At 38.3% G+C, this 19015-nt stretch overlaps 1 protein-coding gene across 1 annotated transcript; it reads left to right on the forward strand.

Annotated features, from left to right (window-relative positions):
• The first annotated feature begins 1007 nt into the window (after positions 1 to 1007).
• LOC113051625 (uncharacterized protein KIAA0232-like) lies at positions 1008 to 18689 on the forward strand. The gene is made up of 8 exons (XM_026215523.1): positions 1008 to 1163; positions 7346 to 7870; positions 8711 to 8851; positions 9567 to 9636; positions 9752 to 9839; positions 10679 to 13991; positions 14853 to 14961; positions 15158 to 18689. Exons 2-8 carry the CDS (start codon positions 7637 to 7639, stop codon positions 15172 to 15174), a joined length of 3972 nt encoding a protein of 1323 aa, XP_026071308.1. The 5' UTR covers positions 1008 to 1163; positions 7346 to 7636; the 3' UTR covers positions 15175 to 18689.
• The last annotated feature ends 326 nt before the right edge of the window (positions 18690 to 19015 follow it).

Genomic DNA, 19015 nt, shown 5'->3' on the forward strand with positions numbered 1-19015 from the left:
TTGTTGTGGAAAGTAAGGTTGAATCATTACTCGCCGCCAGCTCCTGTCTTGCACGGGCTGCAGCATTAAAAAGACGATTAAAAATTGCTTCGCCCCCTGGCTGCTCCGACATGGTGCTAATCAGTGCTAATTACAAGTTAGCAGGTGCAATTTGAATGATTAGAACAACACGCTCTGCTCCCGCCTAAAGTGCGATGCGGGCCTAATTTGCATAAAGATATCTGCAACGTAATTTCGCCTAGTCAAAACTCTAATTCAAGATATCTGTAATTACATTTTGACTAGGCTGAATGAAAATTACAGATATCTCAAATTTCAGATATCTCTAATCAAATTTAATTTCAAGATATCTATAACTTGATAATAGATATCTACAATTAAATTATGACTATCCCTAACTCCAGTTTGAGATATCTACAATGCCATTTTGATTAGTCATAATTCCAGTTACAGATATCTACAACGTCATTTCGCCTAGTCAAAACTTAATTTAAGATATCTGAAAAGGAACATGTAGATATCTTGAATTGACTTGAATTAAAGATATCTTGAACTGGAGTTATGACTAGTCAGAATCAAATTGTAGATATCTCAAACAGGAATTACAGATATCTACAATTCAGTTACAGATATCCGTAATTCACAAAGTGGATATCTGCAACTGAATTGTAGATATCTGTAATTATAAACCCCATACAAATGAATGGTGAAAGTGATGTCATTTGTCCTAGGAATAATATCTTTAAGGATATCTGAAATTACAATTATGGATAGGAAGAATGTAGTTGCGGATATCTGAAATGTTCTTTTTGACGAGGCAAAACTGAAATACAGATATCTGCAACACACATCCAGTCTAGCTTTTAAATGTTAAAACGGCTTTCCATACGGAAATCGTTTTAAAGTCATTCCCTGTCAGCCATGTTGGCTCAACGCGAACTGTCATATGATGCTTAGAGACGTAAGAGGCACGCCCACCTTGATCCAAAATGTCGTCAGCTGCGTCCTAACCCGAAATAAGGACGTACGTAACGTACTTTACCCAGCGGCTGATCTCTGTGACGCTGTTGCGGCGAAGCTCCAGAGCTCGAGCTCGTAACGGCGGCGAGAGAAGTCATCGCTTCTCCTGCTGCTATTTAGCACACTGCGTAGGGTTACAGCAGGTAAGATTATTTCATCGTATTAAGCTACATTTCGGTGTGTTGCGCGTAATATATATTAGTTATGCTCACCGGGTCCGGTCTGAATCGATAGCTAATGTTTTAGACCGTCTTGTCAAGTATTATTACAAACGCCTGTAGTCAGGCGAATCAGCCGCGCCTCCTCCCCGGTTTAGCAACAACGGTGCACTAGCATAGCTTAACGCTACCTCGTACTGTTTGGATAAATAACGCCCACTGTCCCATTTAGACAAATTTGCTTTTGAATTTATTGTACGAAGCACACGTATGGACCGTTTTATGTTGTGAAGTAAAAACATGTACGTTGCCTGTAGTTTTCGAGGAAGTGATGAACCGGGACTAACGTTAGCGTTTCACTCTGTCGCGTAAAATGGTGCCCGAGTTTGCCAGCCAGCGACACCGTACGAGCGGTCATCTGTTTACATCTCGACTCCGTCAGAACGGCACTTTAAACGACGATAATATTTACGGTGCAAATTCAATAAAACTAAATAATGCGTTTCATGGCGTAGAAAGGAGGTTTATTGTTGTGCAATGCAAGGAGAGCGCTTGTCACGAATCCGTGTGTAACTTCGGCTGGATATTGAGCAGAGCGGCTGCTCCACTTTGCGCATAATGATCTTTTGCACTTTTCTCAGTGTAGTCGAGCCGAACAACATCAATGTTAGCTGAATCATGCTGAGTAATGGGAAAGTGGTTTGGGGTTAGTCTGTTGCGCTCATAGAGAGTGGCCTGTGGAGGGGAATCTTTATAGAAACAATCGGTCTTTATTTTTCACCATTTCATTATTTTGTTGTTCAACGTACTGAGATGATCGCAAGATATAAACTTCGTGACTTTGTGTCAGGTGATAGCTAGCTCGTAGCTGGTCTTCTGTCGTTGGCAAACAATGCGCGTTGTTTTGGTGTTTGTAACATTTTTAGACAGACGTTTCTCGGACACATCGGGGGCGGTTTCGCCTTTAGGTGGTCGTTTAGGACATGACTACAACTAACTGTATAAAGGCTTTTATTCTAAAGTGATTAACTTAATCCATGTGAAAGCAAAAATCAAGCGCTATACTAGTAGTCCCCAGTCAAGTTAACACTTTAATCCGTTAGTAATGCAAGTGAAAGGAAAGTTCTTGGTCTTAATTGTTCTGCAGAATATTTTATTGTGCAATCTTGTCGTACTTTTACAGAGGTATTTTATATAACTCCTGGATCCATTTAGGCTGATTAAAGTCATTATATGAATGTAAATATCAAGGCCTTGATGAAAGCAGAAAGATAAACTAAAGTATGTTTGTAGTCAGTGACAGTAAATGAAGGAGTGTTCAATCCCCTCCGCAGGACAGTCTGCTGAACAAACAGTATGAACAGCTTTCAGTTTCAACTTTGAGTGGAGACAAATGTCTTGTCCACTCCAACACAACAAACTGCTTATGTCAGACAGGGAGGAAGGGTTTTGTTGTTTCTTATGTCCGCATTCAGTAGTAGCATATCCAAGCTTGATTCCTCTGCATTTGCAAAGCATGAATGCTCAGTTGGGGGCATGTCTTGGGTAAAAGTGCATAGATGGTTACAGTGGTTGGAATTTTCTTGGGCATGTAGAATTTGGCTTATTCACTGAAAGCTCTCCTTAAGCTGGGGACACACTTCACGACTAGCTGAAGCTTTCGAAGACTGACCTCAACACACTTAAAGCCTGTTTCCATCGACTGGCACAGATTCTAGGCTTTAACAGTCATGTAGTGCATGACTAATCAAACACACCTGAACAAGTTAATCAAGGACTTAATGGTTTATTAGAAAGCCACAGGCAGGTGAGTTTTAATTCGGGTTGGAGCTGAACTCCGCAGGGTTGCGTCTTTCCAGGACCGGAGTTTGCCACCACTGATGTAGTGCAGGGTTCCTCAAATCTTGCACTGGAGGGCCAAGCTCAAACCCTGATCGAACTCACCTACCTGTGACTTTCTAATGATCCCAAAGACATTTGCCACATTTCCACCAAAGTTACCCGGAACATTTGTACCATGAACTTTTGTACTTTTGAACTTTTAATATAAAGTACGCTTATTTTGGACTTTCATCCTCGGTAGTTGTGACTTTATGCATTAGACTCGGTAGTGTGATGTCCGCAACGGCGCAAATCCGGTAAATCTGCAAACAGCAGCGTACTTGATAACATCAGTCTGCTAACCTTGGCTACTGCAATTTTCCTTTCTGTATATTTACAATAAAACGAAATAGGATATAAAATATCACTGCCTCCTTTCATTTTCATTTAAACATAATAATAGCCACATAAATGTACTTAGTTCAGGGAAATGTGTATATACACAGTAATTACAATAAAACAAAATGTCAATTTGCCTTTTTTATTTTCATTTTAACATATAGATAAATTGAATACAGACCAAAGATCAACTGTTGGATTTACCCAAAACGAATTATATTTTGTTTAACCACTGAAGAGTAGGGCTGGTTCTCGATTCAGATGTTCCAGATCGATTCGATTTTGATTCACAAGCTTTCAAATCGATTAGATTTCGATTCTCGATTTGATTTTCTATGCAAATGCAATTGATTCAGCGATCTTTTGTGCACGAGGTAAATTGTGAGGAATTTTGCTTGTGAATGCATTTGAAATCAGCGGAGCCCGGCACGTCACCTGTATCCCATGGGTCTTAATGTACTTAGTTTCTAAAACTACAAATCTAAAATGTTTTTTTTTTAAATAGGCGCTGTCTTTATAAATAAACAGATTTGAGTTTTAAGCAACTACAATCTCGCCTGAAATAATTTTAAAATTACGTTTCATGACACAATAACAGTAACATTTAGAAAATGATCAGAATAAATGGTGGTTGAAATCACAATGCTGCGTGAACTCAACCAGTTAGCATGTTTAGCACCCAAGTCCCGCCCCCGAAAGTTCCGGAACTTTGAAAAAGTACCACCTCGCCAGCTGGGACTTTCTGAGGGGCATTTTTTTTTTTTTATCTGGAACTTTATTTAGTTCCTGTGCCTGGTTGCATGAAACTCCTTAAGCTAAGAAATCCCTTAGATATAAAGTTAAGGGTACCCTTAGTGAAACTTGGGTTGCAAGAAGTTGCAAGAAACTAAGGGTTTCCTTAAGGAACTTTAGGCTGTTATTACGTTTTTCCCCTTAATTATCTAAGTGTTCCCTTAAGCGTTGCTACAAAGTCCTTAGTGACCATTTCACCTTAATAAATTTAAGGGACCAAAACAGCTCCCTTAAATCAACTTAAACTCAAAATACGATGGCTGATTTAGTGTTAATTGAAGAGGAGGAAATACCAAGGCGTGTTTTTAATGATCGTAATAATCCCTTGGAGACGATGAATGGTTGATGAAAGGCTGAAAAGTATTATTATAACCACTTACGAAAACAATAATTGCCTTTTCATCCTCTGTTCAGTTTGGTTTACGTTTTTGTTTTCTGTTATGTTTGTACTCTCCATATCAAAACTATATTAATAAAAGTGTGATTTTAGCAAGGGTTTGGATTTGTGGTTCGTTATGTTCTGTTTACTGTTAGAGGTAGTAACTATAGCAACCGCGGCAATCTTTGCCGTATGTTGTCAGAAACTACTGCGAAATGCTTAGTATAAACACTTAGGTAAGAGTGACCGTTAAGAGGTTTCTTGCAACGCTCTTAATGAAATCCCTTACCTCAGGGATTTTTTTTCCCCTCAGGGAAACCCTCACTTAAGGAGTTTCATGCAATCGGGCACTGGTTCCTGTGGTGTAAACACACCGAGTACCAGCCCAAAGTCCCTAGTTCCTTGGTAAAGTTCCTGCGGTGGAAATGCGGCCATTGATTAACATGCTCAGGTGTGTTTGATTAGGGTTAGAGCTAAACTGTGCAGGAAAGTGTTCTCATGGGCCAGATTTGAGGATCCCTGCTGTAATGTTCTCGGCTTTAGAGAGTATGCATGTCTGTGCACCTGTAACTCTTTGTAAGTTATAAACATTGGTCAATATTGTTTATTTTTTTTGTGAAGCATATTAATCTGTCTCGAAATGCTCACCACACAGCATCATGACGTTTAGGACCTGTTTCTTTGAAATTGTTTGAAACTCATGTATTGTCTTGCATAACAAGAACTGCAGGAACAAGTCATAATTATAGTAGTATTCCAGGCATGCTCATACCTTGGGCAGTGTCAAAAGGGTTAGTCGAGAAACTGTCATCTTATGCTTATATTGTAAGTTCTTAATTTGAACACAAAAAGATATAAAATACAGAGGTTTTGTTGAGAGCATGTTACTTCCGTCTTACAGTTTCCTCTTTCTGCTTTCATTAAAAATCATTGGCGAATCTTCACAGTCAGCACATAAAAGAACTCTTTGTGATGTTGGAGTTAATTGTGCGCTCAAGTTCAATGTGCTTTTGTCTTGGAGGAAGAATTTTCAATAGGAAATGCTTTTTAAAGACATAAATCAGAAGAAAAAAGGTGGATAATATGAGATTCACACAAAATAATAAACATACCGAACTTTCTTCTGTGTTCATTTGTAGAATCACATGCATTTTATTTGTACCCTTTAGGTGTGACTATATTAATATAACACAGCCTCTCATACATTTGTTTAATTGGATTTGATTCCAGCTGCATTAAATTCTAAATGGTATTTACACCGAACCATATTACACCTCACCTTAAAAACATTGCTGACTAATCCCGAAACATTGTTACTGGAGCACTTGTAATAGTTATACAAGGTGCCAGGAATGGATGAAAACTGTACTTTCGTTTTCCTTTTCCAAAACCAAATCTTGTGGATACGGATTACATTTCAAGCGAGTTCAAACATCAGTAAGGACACAGTTGTTGCAAGGTAATAACCATGTTCGATTTGATGTAGTGTTATACTGACTTTTTTTTAAATTGGCAAACACCCGATTTCATGTTTTGGATGCAGCCTTCAATGGATTTCAGGAGACTTTTATAGAAAGTTATTATAGGAGAAATGTTATTATCGAATGCTTACATGTATTGTAAGTTGTAACCGGTATCAAAGCTATGTCTTTATCACGGTTTATGCACTTACATTATAGTATATGATTATTAACAGGGTGTTAATTACAATTAGTTATATATTTTACTTTTTTTTTTGTTTCGTGTATCTCTTTCTTCATCACTGTAAGGTGATTTGAAGGAATTGCCCTGCTATAGGCTATTGGCTGTGCTAATTAGAATGTGGCCACAGCAACCGTCGAGTATTTAAACTGCTTGGTCACTGTCACAACTTGGGACAAACGATTAGTCTAATTGGTATAGTAAGGTGGAGGTGTGCAACATGTTCAGCTCCAGCACGCTGTAGAAATGCAAGCATGAAATTTACTACAGTTTTAAAGTAATTCTATAAGTGTGAAACTTAGGGCTCTATGATTTCCACAATGCAGAAAATGCAGACAGAATTGTGGAATCCAGTTCACTTAAATCGGATGTTAAGCTGCAGAAAGACTTTTATATGTGAATCCTGCATGTTCTGAGTGTGTCTGTGCGAATGAATGTCGCAGACACATGGTTTTGTTTACCACTCATACTGAAGCCCATGTGCCGCTCACAGTGTTTTCATCATATGCCCTTTCACTAAATGAGGACATAAATACATGAACAACATCTCCAGAACTGCAGTCAGTCACTACATGAACATTTGATACCTGAAAACATATGTTGCATCATATACACACAAACAAAAACTCTTCACGGCAACCTGTCAAAATAAAGGTCTGGTTAAATACTGCTACTGCTTATAACAAAATTATTATTCAAGCTTTATTTTTTAACGAATAATCACACTTTTTTTTTATCATGTTTAAATCGTACACCTGTTGTGCAGAACTTTGTTTGCAAACAAAACGAAGTATAAATAAAATGTATGTCCTAGGGTCATATGTAATTTGTTGAACTTTTAATAAATTGCTTTTCTATTGTAAGTTTTATAATTTCAAGACATGCTTTTTGATTAATAAACTTTAATTTAACAATTAAAATGTCCAGAAAAACAAAAATGGTAGGACAAAAAAAATTCAGAAAAATTTAAATAGAATGGAAAATGGAATTTTGAATAAATAAAACTGATTTCATTGGGCCCTAGAATCTAAGAGCTTTTGTTTTTTTTCTCTCTCTCTCTCTCTCTCTCTCTCAGGTTGAGCCTGGGACCAGCTGTCCTCCAAGATGAACCCTTATGAGTGAAAGTAACCTATTCAATAAAAGCCATGCCTGAAGATTAGAGCCACCTTCTGCTTACAGCAATACAACCATACAGAGGATTCTACATGACTCTTCATGTAGACCTTCCTGTGTTTGTCCTGCTGGATTGAGTCCTTCCTCTCCTACTATAATATCAGCTCTCTCCCATTCATACCGCTCCCTCTTGCACTTTCATGTCCACCTGGAAACATGTATCTTCTTTTGAGAATGGCTCCAACCTAGTCTCATGCATCCAATGAGTGGAGAGTCAGACGGCCCTGCTCCTGAAAGAGTCTCGCGGGCCTTCCCTTTGTCAGGCCCTGTGTCTTCCTCAGAGATGTCCTCACTGCAGTCACTAGGGCCAGTGCAGAGCTGGCTGGGTCAGGAGCTGGAGAAATGTGGCATAGATGCAATGATCTACACCCGTTATGTCCTTAGCCTGCTTCTGCATGACAGTTATGACTATGATCTGCAGGACCAGGTATAGTTAAAAAGTGTCAGCACATCTGGAAAACATTTTGTGACTTGTTTCTGTTCAAATCTAACAAAACGTCTGTCTTAAAGGTGTAGTTCAACCAAAACTTTCAAAGTCTACTATGAAGTCAAATTACAGATTTGTTTTTAATCGTAAACCAGCTTTAGTGAATCATAAAGAAAAAAAGTGTCTTCCATGTTAGGGCTTGATCAATTAAAACAGGAGCATTGAATATATTTAGAAGAAATTCAGGTCCCCCAGTATTCATTTTGTGTTCAGTAATAACTAGCATTTATTTTGATTCTCTGTAGTTTCATTCTGCAATTATTCAGATTTTATTAATTATTTTAAAAGAAATACTGAATTTTATTTAATCAAATGTTAATCCACAAACTTCTATGGAATTAGGCTGTGAAATATTTAGTGCCTGTATCTGTTTAGAACCTAGGTCTTCAACCCTGCTCCTGGGGACCCACTGTCCTGCAAAGTTTACTTCCAACCTGCTTCAGCACACCTGGCCTGTGACTTTACAAGTGATCCTGAAGACCTTGATTATCTGGTTCAGGTGTGTTTGATTAGGGTTGGAGCTGATCTCTGCAGGACAGTGGGTCCCCAGGAGCTGGGTTGAAAACCTATGGTTTAGAATATGGTATTTTTGTTTGGGACGACATTTTGTTTTTTTTGTACAATAGAGATAAAGTATTCTGAAGCAACAGGATGCAAGTAGTGTTCTTTTATTTTCTTGAGAGCTGTTTATTTGGCAGTAATTGCATCTTGGCAGACATATGTGCACAATTTCTCTACATTTATACTAAGCAATTTACTCCTGATCTTCCTTGTGCACAGGAAAATGACATCTTTCTGGGCTGGGAGAAGGGAACAGGGAAGAAATGGGGGAAGAGCAAGAGGAAGGGAGGGACTGACCTTACTCTTGAAGAGATGAAGAAACAAGCTGCTGTGGAATGTTTGCGTTCAGCATCTGATGAAGTAAGATCCGTGTTCCCACAATAATTTCCCCTGCTAAATTGCAATTAGTGTACTTTTGTGAGTTTGTGTTTTGGAATTAGTAGAGCAAACATTGGTTAAGCAGTCAAGAATAGCTCTCCTCATTAAGACCGTAATATGGCAATCAGAGTTTGAGTAATGTGGCAGTATCTCAGATCCACTTTCTCTTGTGAAAATCATTGATATGCTTTGCCTTTCCCTCAAAGCCTTTTAAAGTGATGATGCTTATTTCTGTAAAAAATCACCAGAGTTCAGATGTATTCAGCAAATTATAGATTACACAGTGCATGTTTTATGTGGTTACTGTTTTAATTTTGTTTATTTGAAGCCTTCTAATCCGTAAGTCAGCTTTCTAAGGGAGAAATAATTTCATATTAAATACCTTGTTTTTTAAGAAAACAATTGATTTCTTTTGCAGTGACAGAACTATGATTAACCCCATAACACATTACATGGTAGAGGTCTGGTTACTCTCAAAAAGTTTTCCCTTAAATGTTTTTTTTTTTTTTTTACTTAAAGCAGTTACGTGCACAAGTTACATAAAATAACTAAATGTCCCTATGGACTAGATATACTACCTTGATCATTATATGTTTAAAAAGATATTTAAGAGATGCAAAATTAACAATCAAAAATGTCCATAACAATTTTCCCCCTATGTTACTGCAAGTTAAATTACTCTTTTGTTCTCCTTCAGAATTCTGGAATTGAAAGCTTGGTTGAGGAGCTGTGCTCTAAACTCAAGGATATTCAAAACAAACAGAAAGGTTGGTTTGCGTTTTCTGACTCGTGCAGGTTAATGCGAAAATGGCGTTGTCTAGCAGCTGTAACAATTTAATGTCAGTACTTTTATTAAATTGCTTTGCTATTATTATCTTACAGAAAAGGTAAAGCAAGGAAATAAAAAATCTGATATATCTCAGTCTCCTGAACCAGATGAATCATTTTCTTCTAAGGACCAGGTTGAGATGTAAGTAATTCAACTGTAGTCTGTAATGTAATAATGTGGATTGTTGTACAGCTAGGGTAATGATTTCCATGTAATTAGAGCAATAGGACTGATGTTGTGATGTGCCCTATTAAACCAGAAAAGCCTATGATTAAATTAATCTAAATGAAAAGCATGCCTCAAAGTGAATGGGTAGTTTTTTGTTTTGAGAGTCTAGTAAGTGTTCATGCTAGGGTCGGGCAATATGCCCAAATAAATTATTATAACCTTTTTCTATACAGTATTGATATTTATCACAATATCCATGATAATTACCATTTATTGGGAAGGAAAAGCTTTACATATGTTTGTAAACCTTCAGAATGAACATAAACGTAACTTGTTTGTTCTCAATTAAACTCCATAAAGTGAGCTGCTTTTTAATTTAGGTTTGGAACAACATGGGGGAAAGCGATTTAATGACAATTTTCATTTTGGGGTGAAGTATCCTTTTAGCTTTAATATAAAATGTGAATGAACAATAAAGAATCAAAACATTCGCAAACAATATCTAGGGAATTTGTAGTCCTGACTGAAGTGAAATGAAAATGGCTTTTTAAATAATGGAAATGCATTTCAGAAAGTAGCGCTGTGCATCTGATTTGTTTGGGTAATGGTTGCATTTCTACTGTTCAGCACCATATGCTGTCAGAGAGTGAATAAGTACATCTCATCCATGCTCGTTTACATGAGTGTATAATATAGCAGCTTACATAATCCTAAATAGCAACTTGAAAATGACTTTATGCTGTAATTTTCTTTTGGCTCTTAATTTTCTTTTTCATATTATTTACACTAAAATATTATTATTTCTACCTTAGGTACTATGAAGCTTTTCCACCTCTCTCAGAAAAATCAGTTTGTCTCCAAGAAATGATGACTGTGTGGAACAAAGCTAAAGCCTGCAACTATTCCAGTTCATCATCATCTGCTGTCCCTCAAACAAGCACAGACACATCCTCTCCAAAAGATTGCAACAGCGAAGGTGAAGCTTTTAAAGACCGAAAAGTTGATGTACCCAGTTCCAACACCACAATCAGTGAGAGGGCTCAGCAGCGACGCACTAAGAGGGAGAAGGAAAACCGATTCCATGGAAGCGCAACAGGAGTGTGTGATCAGGTTGCTCCTCATAGTAAGAGACAGGCGAGACACCGGTCTGAAGGGAGGTTTCGGCCCAGATCGTGGTCCTCTGGCTCTAGTGAGGCTGGCTCTAGCTCCAGCGGTAACCAGGGTGACCAGACCCTTAGTTGCAAAGCAGTGCGTATAAGACACAAGTCTAGAGAGGTCAGCAGCAGAAAGAAAAGAGGCCGCAGTGGTGGCGGACAGGTCAAACTGGCCCTAAAAGTCATCGACAAAGAAGAGTGGAAAAATGCACGTGGCAACATCAGTACCACTGGAGGCCCACCTAAGCAACAGCAGCACTACATCAAAAAAGGCAAAAGACCTCTGAGGGAGATCCGCAAAGATGCTAATCTGGCTGAGGCACAGGAGTCAGGAGGAGAGGCCAATAAAAAGGAATATGTGGAAGAGCCACTTTGGTATACAGAGCCCATCTCGGAGTACTTTGTCCCTCTCAGTAGAAGTAAATTGGAGACAAAGTATCGGAGTAAAGAAGACTCTTCCAGTGACGTGGCCATGTCCATTGATGTTGACTGTCTGTCAGAGAGAATTCAAGGGATCTGCATTGCTAATTCTTGTTTTCAAAGGGCATACCTTGCAGCAGGCACTTTTGTGGATGGTCACTTCATTGAAGTCCCTGATGAAGGTGATGAAGAGGCTCCTGAACTAAATGGGATTCCAAGCTGCCCTCCTCCTGAAGATGGTCAAAATTTAGATGACGAGCATCTGTCTGAATTCACTCACTTCTATGAAGTTGATTTTTACCAATCCATATTGGATCCTAGTGCCTCAGATGCGGTACAAGAAAGCCGAATCCTGAACATGATTCGACAGAAGAGCATTGAGCGAAAACACTTTGAAGCAGGATGTGTAGATTTAGATGGCCTTGAGCTGCAAGGGGAAAGTGCAATAAGGATTGATTCTCTGGGAGCCTCAGAAGCAGATGTTTCTATCACACAAGATATGGAAAATATTGCCCAGGTCTGGGAGTGCTGTTCTTCATCTAGCTTGGAAGATTTGGAAGGAGAAAGCTGTCTCGGTGACTCTCCAGTCAGGCTCTCCCCAGTGTTGGACAGTGTTCCTTTTAGCTTTAGTAAACTGTCTGGAGCTTTTGTAGGGCATCATCTCCAAGAAGCCAGCAGTAGCATCTCTGCCCTGAACTCCTGTTTTCCGCTTTTTGAGTTGCAGTACGATAGCCCTACCTTTTCTTTTCCCTGCGACTCTCTTGCGGAGGGTCAGGACAATGTAGATTCAAGTAGCTGTTTAGATCCACAAGGAAACAAACAATCCCGTTTGCTGATTTGGACCAAAAACAGTGCCTTTGAAGAAACTGAACACTGCTCTAACTTATCAACAAGAACCTGCAGTCCCTGGTCCCACTCAGAGGAGACCCGGTCAGATAGTGAACAGATCAATGCTCCAGCGGATGAATCTGCTCAGTTTGGGAGTGAAGAGGTCAGTTGTGTCTCCCTTATCCCACCGTTATGCCTAGAAGAAGAACTTTTAGATTTCTTTCAAGAGAACTCCAGTCACCAGCAGGAAGAAACAAGTGTAGGCACAGAGCCCAACCAGCCCTTCAATAAGAAATCAAAATTGGAGTCTGTTTGTGGCATAGCATTAGAGCAGGATGAGAGTAAACTCTATAATGCTGTTTTGTTTTCAGATGTCCCAAATCAACAAAGTGATGAATACACCTCAGGGATAGTTAAAGACATTTGGATGGCTATTGGAGACAGAGACTGTGTCTTAACACTTGGGGTAAAGAATACAAGGGAACACTTGTTTTCTGATTCTACCAGCTACCATTGCAGCTGTCTTGAAAAGGATGTAAAAGGTGAAATTATTCAAAAGAAAGCTGTGCAGTGTTCGGAGTATCATCTTTGGGATGGGCAGAAAGGAGATGAGGGACTTCCTAAAACCAAGCTCTCTAAAATGAATGATGGGGATTACACGACACCGGCCAAGCCCTGGAATTGTAATTCACAGGACAGCACCTCCTTTATCCTCGGTGGGGTTTATGGAGAACTGAAGACTCTAAGTGGTGACAGAGAATGGGCTATGATTCCACCTGGTGATGCTTGTGGCAGTTTGTTGCAGTGTGCAGCAGCCACATCTTCTGACATGGTAACCATAGCAGGAGCAGATGTGTTTATGAACACAAGCAGTTGCTTTGCTCCTGGCCACAAGCCATTGTGGAGGCCTCTTGTGTCCCTTGGTCAAAATGAGAAGGCTACCAAGAAACCCGGGGATGGTTTGAATAAGGGATTTTCTGTTGTCTTCCATGAAGATTTACTGGGATCGTGCGGAGGCTTTCGTGGAGAAGAGTCAGGATTGGATTACGCATTTTCATCCTTTGATATGAACAACCCTTTTTCCCAGGTCCTGCATGTAGAGTGCTCCTTTGAGCCAGAGGATATGGCCTCGTTCAGCTCGGGATTCAAGCCAAAATCCATATTATGCTCTGACAATGAGCCCTTTTGCCCTTGGTTATATGGCATCAACCGGACTCAGTATCGGGCCATTCGAATTTCCCCAAGGACTCATTTCCGGCCAATATCAGCCTCTGAACTTTCTCCAGGTGGGTGCAGTGAGTCAGATGTAGAGTCTGAGAAAGAGGAAGCGAATCTTCCAGTTGGTCAAGCAGACCTCTTTGATGACCCACAGGCTGACCTCAAGCCTCTTGAGGAGGACGCAGAGTGCGAGGGCCCTTATTATGGAAAATCTGAGTTGGAGTCTGGGAAGTTCCTACCAAGATTAAAGAAGTCTGGCATGGAGAAGAGTGCCCAGACTTCACTCGATTCACAGGAGGGTGGGAGCACCCTTCTGCCGATTACTGAACAAGAGGTTTGCGTACATTGTGAGACTGCAGCGGTTTCGGTGCCATGCTCTAATGTTCAGTCCTCTGTTTTTCAACAAGAGGGATCTAGCAGAGAGGCAGAGTTGTGCAAATGTGCTGCAACTGATCAGATTCCAAAAAGTGGGAAGTCGTTTGATGTTGCTCAAGATATGCATGAGGTAAGTGACTGCAGAGCCAGCTTTTATGTAACCTTGAGAGACACTCATATAGAAAATTGTATGATATGTTAGCATGTTTTTATCAGTTGATATTGACCTGCTCTTGAATGCACTCAATTCATATACAGGTGCATCTCAGTAAATTAGAATGTCGTGGAAAAGTTCAGTTAAGTAATTCAACTCGAATTGTGAAACTTGTGTATAAAATAAATTCAGTGCACACAGACTGAAGTAGTTTTAAGTCTTTGGTTCTTTTAACTGTGAAGATTTTGGCTCACATTTAACAAAAACCTGACCCCAGCCTCAGTCCATTCCTTGTGAAGTTCACTCAAATTCTTGAATCAATTTTGTTTGATAATCCTCATAAAGCTGCAGTTCTCTTGGTTGGTTGTGCATCTTTTCCTTCCACTCAACTTTCTGTTAACATGCTTGGATACAGCACTCTGTAAACCGCTAGCTTCTTTGGCAATGAATGTTTGTGGCTTACCCTCCTTGTGAAGGGTGTCAATGATTGTCTTCTGGACGACTGATTAGCTCATTGGCATTTCATCATATTCTAATTTGAGATAGTGAATTGGGTTTTTGTTAAATGTCCGCCAAAATCATCACAATTAAAAGAACTAGACTTGTGCACTGAATTTATTTAATACACAAGTTTCACAGTTTGAGTTGAATTACTGAAATTTAACTTTTCCACAACATTCAAATTTATTGAGATGCACCTGTATGCATTGACAGTACTTATTATTTAATGATTTGCCTTTTTACCAATGGTAAAGAAGAAAAAACATATAGCAGTCAGTGCATTTCCCGTTACATTCATTTGTTTCCACTGATTGATATTCTTTGTCTCTTAAACAGTTACCTCTGTTGAATTTTGGAGAACAGTGCTCAACTAATATGCAGCAAGAAGAGTGCTGGTGGCAAAGTACTCTATGTTCTCCTTTATTTCCAGGTTCTCAGTGCGGAGGTAAGAAGAGTAAACTATTTAAATGTATTAGATACTGGGGAAGCCAGTTGTACACTGCTTTTAGAAACCAATTGATCTATCAATAGGGAATAGTCATGATTAATCTTACTGTCATATTATAGACACTACATTGAATAGAAAAGGGTAGTCTGAGTGTCTGTTCAAAACTAAATGTTGTACCTTCCGTTGCTTATAGGAAGCAGTAATGTATGATTCTTCTGCTGAGCGTGGAGTTATACCAATGCTGATTTCCTCTCATCACTTTCAACCAAAATGCAGGGGAAGGATAGGAGGACCCTTACAAGAACAGTGAGCCCATGGCCCGCAGTGGGCTCTTTCTTAACCACGCTCTCCTAAGCCCTGTTATTCCTCAGCCATTTCATCTAAAACGGCGTGTCATCAAGATGAAAACATAACGAGAGGAAAACATGGCAGTAGGTTGAACGTACAGTTAGATGATTCTGGTCAACAGCATTTATTGTAGACTTGTTTTCAGTCTGTTAATTCCAAGGTTGATCAATTTTGAAAAGAATAAAAAAAAGGCATAGTTAAGTTTTAAGAATGTTCTTTAATTTACCCCTTATAGATTTTAGCATCACTTTTATGTTTGATCTAGGATACACTATAACTGTGGTCCTACTGATTGTGCATGTGCTTGTGAACCTAGCCTCAGTCTTTCTAATAGTCAAAGTTTCTGTGACCGAACTATGAATACTCAGAAGTCCGGTTGAAAGCACTACGAATGCGACATCCCCTTCCCCACTCGGATGGTTTAGCATTTTGTCGTATTTTTATTTTATTTTATTTGAATTGTAGAGGATAGAGTTGTGTGAGGTTTGGTGTGTTGAAAGAAAAAGTGCTTTTGCCACCCCACCCCCCACTTTTGTTCTGTTACATCAATTATTTGTTGATGTTCCACTTTAGTTTGATACTGCTCCAAAAACATCTTAAAGAAATAAAGCAGGGTAATATGTTAAAGGTGTAGTAATACAATAAGCAAAAAAACTAAACACGCTGATTAAAACAGAAGTCTAAGTAAAGAAATCTATCCTTGTCCTTGAAATTGAAAGTTGATTTCTTTGCTTAAGTTTCCCATTTAATTCAGTCATTGTGATAAATGTTTGCTAGGTTATTTTGTCCACTTTAGTTAAAAAAATATTTGTCAGATGGCTTGTTATCTTTCATAAAAGTTATTTTTTTGGAGAAAGGTGTGGTGTCAAAGGACAGTTTACATTTTCCTGAATACAAGTATAGTAAGATATCTGAAAAAAACAAAAAAAACATGTAAAATATAAATGCTGAAGATAAAGTCTACAAGGGAAATAAAAATTAAAAAGGAGGGGGAGGGGGCATAGGTCACTGAATATTTTGACTATACAATTTAATTTTAGTTGTTTCGAAGTCTTCAAAATCTATTACACCTTACAGTTGATCATATAAATGATCAGTTGCAACATAATTTTATGTATTTGTTCTTTAAGTTTAGTTTTGTGAATTTCAGTGAAATTTCTTCCCCTTCTTTACCTAACTAAATTGTGACTTCTGATTATCCATAAAATGACTTGATTTGTTTTTTGTTTTACATGAAAAGAATTGAGTGTTTCCAGTAATGGCAGTCAATGCCCGTTTCAATGTGTGCTGATGTCATATGGCATGGGCAATGCCTAGTAAGACTTCAAATGAAGAGGGATATACAAACGCAATATAGTATTTTGGCACACCATAACTCCACAACCTTACAATGTTAATGTATTTTTGTGTAAAAAAAAAAAATACATGCGTTCATTTTGGCTACACCCCCCTCCCCCCCATGAATAAGGCCCAAATGACTTTTCCTATAAAGTTTGGTAAGTCGCTTGCCTATATAATTTTTTTTGTGGCTGTGGTATGAGAGGAGTATGGTGTTCATAATGCAAAATCCAGTCCAACACAAATATTTTTGGCTCTTATTTTTTCATCTTATCCATTAATTTTGGTCTGCTTCTAATGGATGTCTAGCATGCCAACTGCCACCTTCAATCTAGCCTGGATGAGTATTTTCCCTCATTTCATTTTGTTACAGATGTTAGCATGAGAAATTACATGTATGCTACATCAGCAGAGTGTGAATTTACAAGTGAAATTTGGGAAAGGTTGCTGTTTTTGGAGAACTCTCAATACTTTGGTTTTCTTGAAAAAAATGTGTGCATTCTTTTTGTGTACCACTTCTGTGGGAATTTTGGTTTAAAGCATTATTGTTGTATATTTTAAGGGGGAATTTGAATGTGGTAATGAAGTAGAAAATTATATCACCCCATTCAACAAAGACCAACAGATACCTTTGGAAAAAACGTTTCCTTAATTGGGCACAAGGATTAACTTTTTTTTTTTTACTTTCTCTGGCATCAAATGTCAAAAAAAAAAAATTTAAACTATTCATTTAAATGTGCTTATTCTCCTTTACAAGGGAAAAAGTTTTTGTTGACATGTTCTGAGATACACATTGGGGTAAATTGTGATCTTGTAACATTAAGATCTATAGAGTATTTTATGTATTGGTGCTAATGTTCATACACTACAGCAAAGATGTAATCTTCAAATGTGTGTAAGAAAAAGGCCCACACACACTTGGTCTCTTTGAAAGATTTGTGCTTATTTTAACAGAAGCAGGTTGGGCCTTGTTCTTGAGTCTAGCTCGAGACCTTGTTTGTTAAAGTGTGTAATCCAAGACTGTATGGAAAAAGTTGTAGACCATAACCTTGGAGAGATTATTTTGTATGACCCAGTTTGAAACAGCTTTTGTGTGTGTTTGTTTGTTTCACCACATTATTTCCTCATTGTGGTTGGTTGTGAGAGTTTGATTATTGTTTTACAGAGATCATACATATCCAGTTCATTGAAATATATATAGTGGTAGAAACAGTGTAAAGGCACAAAATTATTTTACTGTACACTATAACTGGTTACAGCAGTGCGTATAGATACCTTTATTGGATTTGTATTTAGTTGACAAATAACATGTTCCAATTCAGTTAAATTTTTCCATTTTAACATGCTGGGTTGCTGACTAATTCCAAAATGCAATTTTATATTTGTGTGGCATTAATTTCTCCAATCAATACCCAAATTACTTTTTTGTTCTGTCAAGCACCTTGAGTTAAATATTGCCACCATCCAGAATTGTAACTTGTATTAGTTGGGTTTATGTTAAGAAACTTGTTTATGGTGGGTGGGTGACAGACGACAAAAGCTATTTAGATTTAAGCGTTTTAAGAAAATGCATATGTGTAATACATGTGTCTGACAGCGAAATATAAAAGAACATCATAGACTGGTTATTTAGTTAAAGAACTTTTGAAATGGTTACCTTTCTTAGTTTGAACAGACTCATTTTAAAATGAAAAAGAGTGACTTCATTTTATGTATCTTTCAAATTTAACTCTATAAGGTTATGGTTGCCGGAGAAAGACCTGAGTGCACATGTCTATTTGCATTTTTTTTTCTAAGGTTTTGGTTTGGAGTACTTTTGGAGAGGATGACTTTCAAGATCTGCAATGTTGTATAACATCAAATGCAAAACTCTTTACTGCAACGGCTTCTTAATTGGAGCCCAGCCCTGTATCTTTCCTCTGAATACCTGATAAATCACCAAACCCCAACACAAAGATGGTTGCATTGTTCAATTGCCATGTACATCTGAGTACATGATTTTGTTTCATTGTGTTGTTTCTAAACATTAAAAATAAACTTAAAAAAAATCCTAGTTCTTCTTTATTTGTAAACCGCAGGAGAGAGACTTTCTGAAATGGTGATTTATACAATCACTTCCCAGATAGCTCAATTCTGAATAGGTCACTGGTACACATTAAGCTTTGCCACCGAGCCAGCCTGATATAACAGAATCAGACCAAGGGAAGTGTGGAACCCGGACCATGAAGACTTTCCAGCACAACTTGTCACAGAAAAGTACTTTACAAATACTGTAACCTACTTTTTAAAGGATGTTCTCAGTGCTAAGAGTATGCCTAACAAGTACATTTGTCTCCTGGTTGTAGTGAAATCAAAGGCTTAAAAA

The sequence above is a fragment of the Carassius auratus genome, chromosome 32, assembly GCF_003368295.1.
Source record: "Carassius auratus strain Wakin chromosome 32, ASM336829v1, whole genome shotgun sequence".
Lineage (NCBI taxonomy): Eukaryota > Metazoa > Chordata > Actinopteri > Cypriniformes > Cyprinidae > Carassius > Carassius auratus.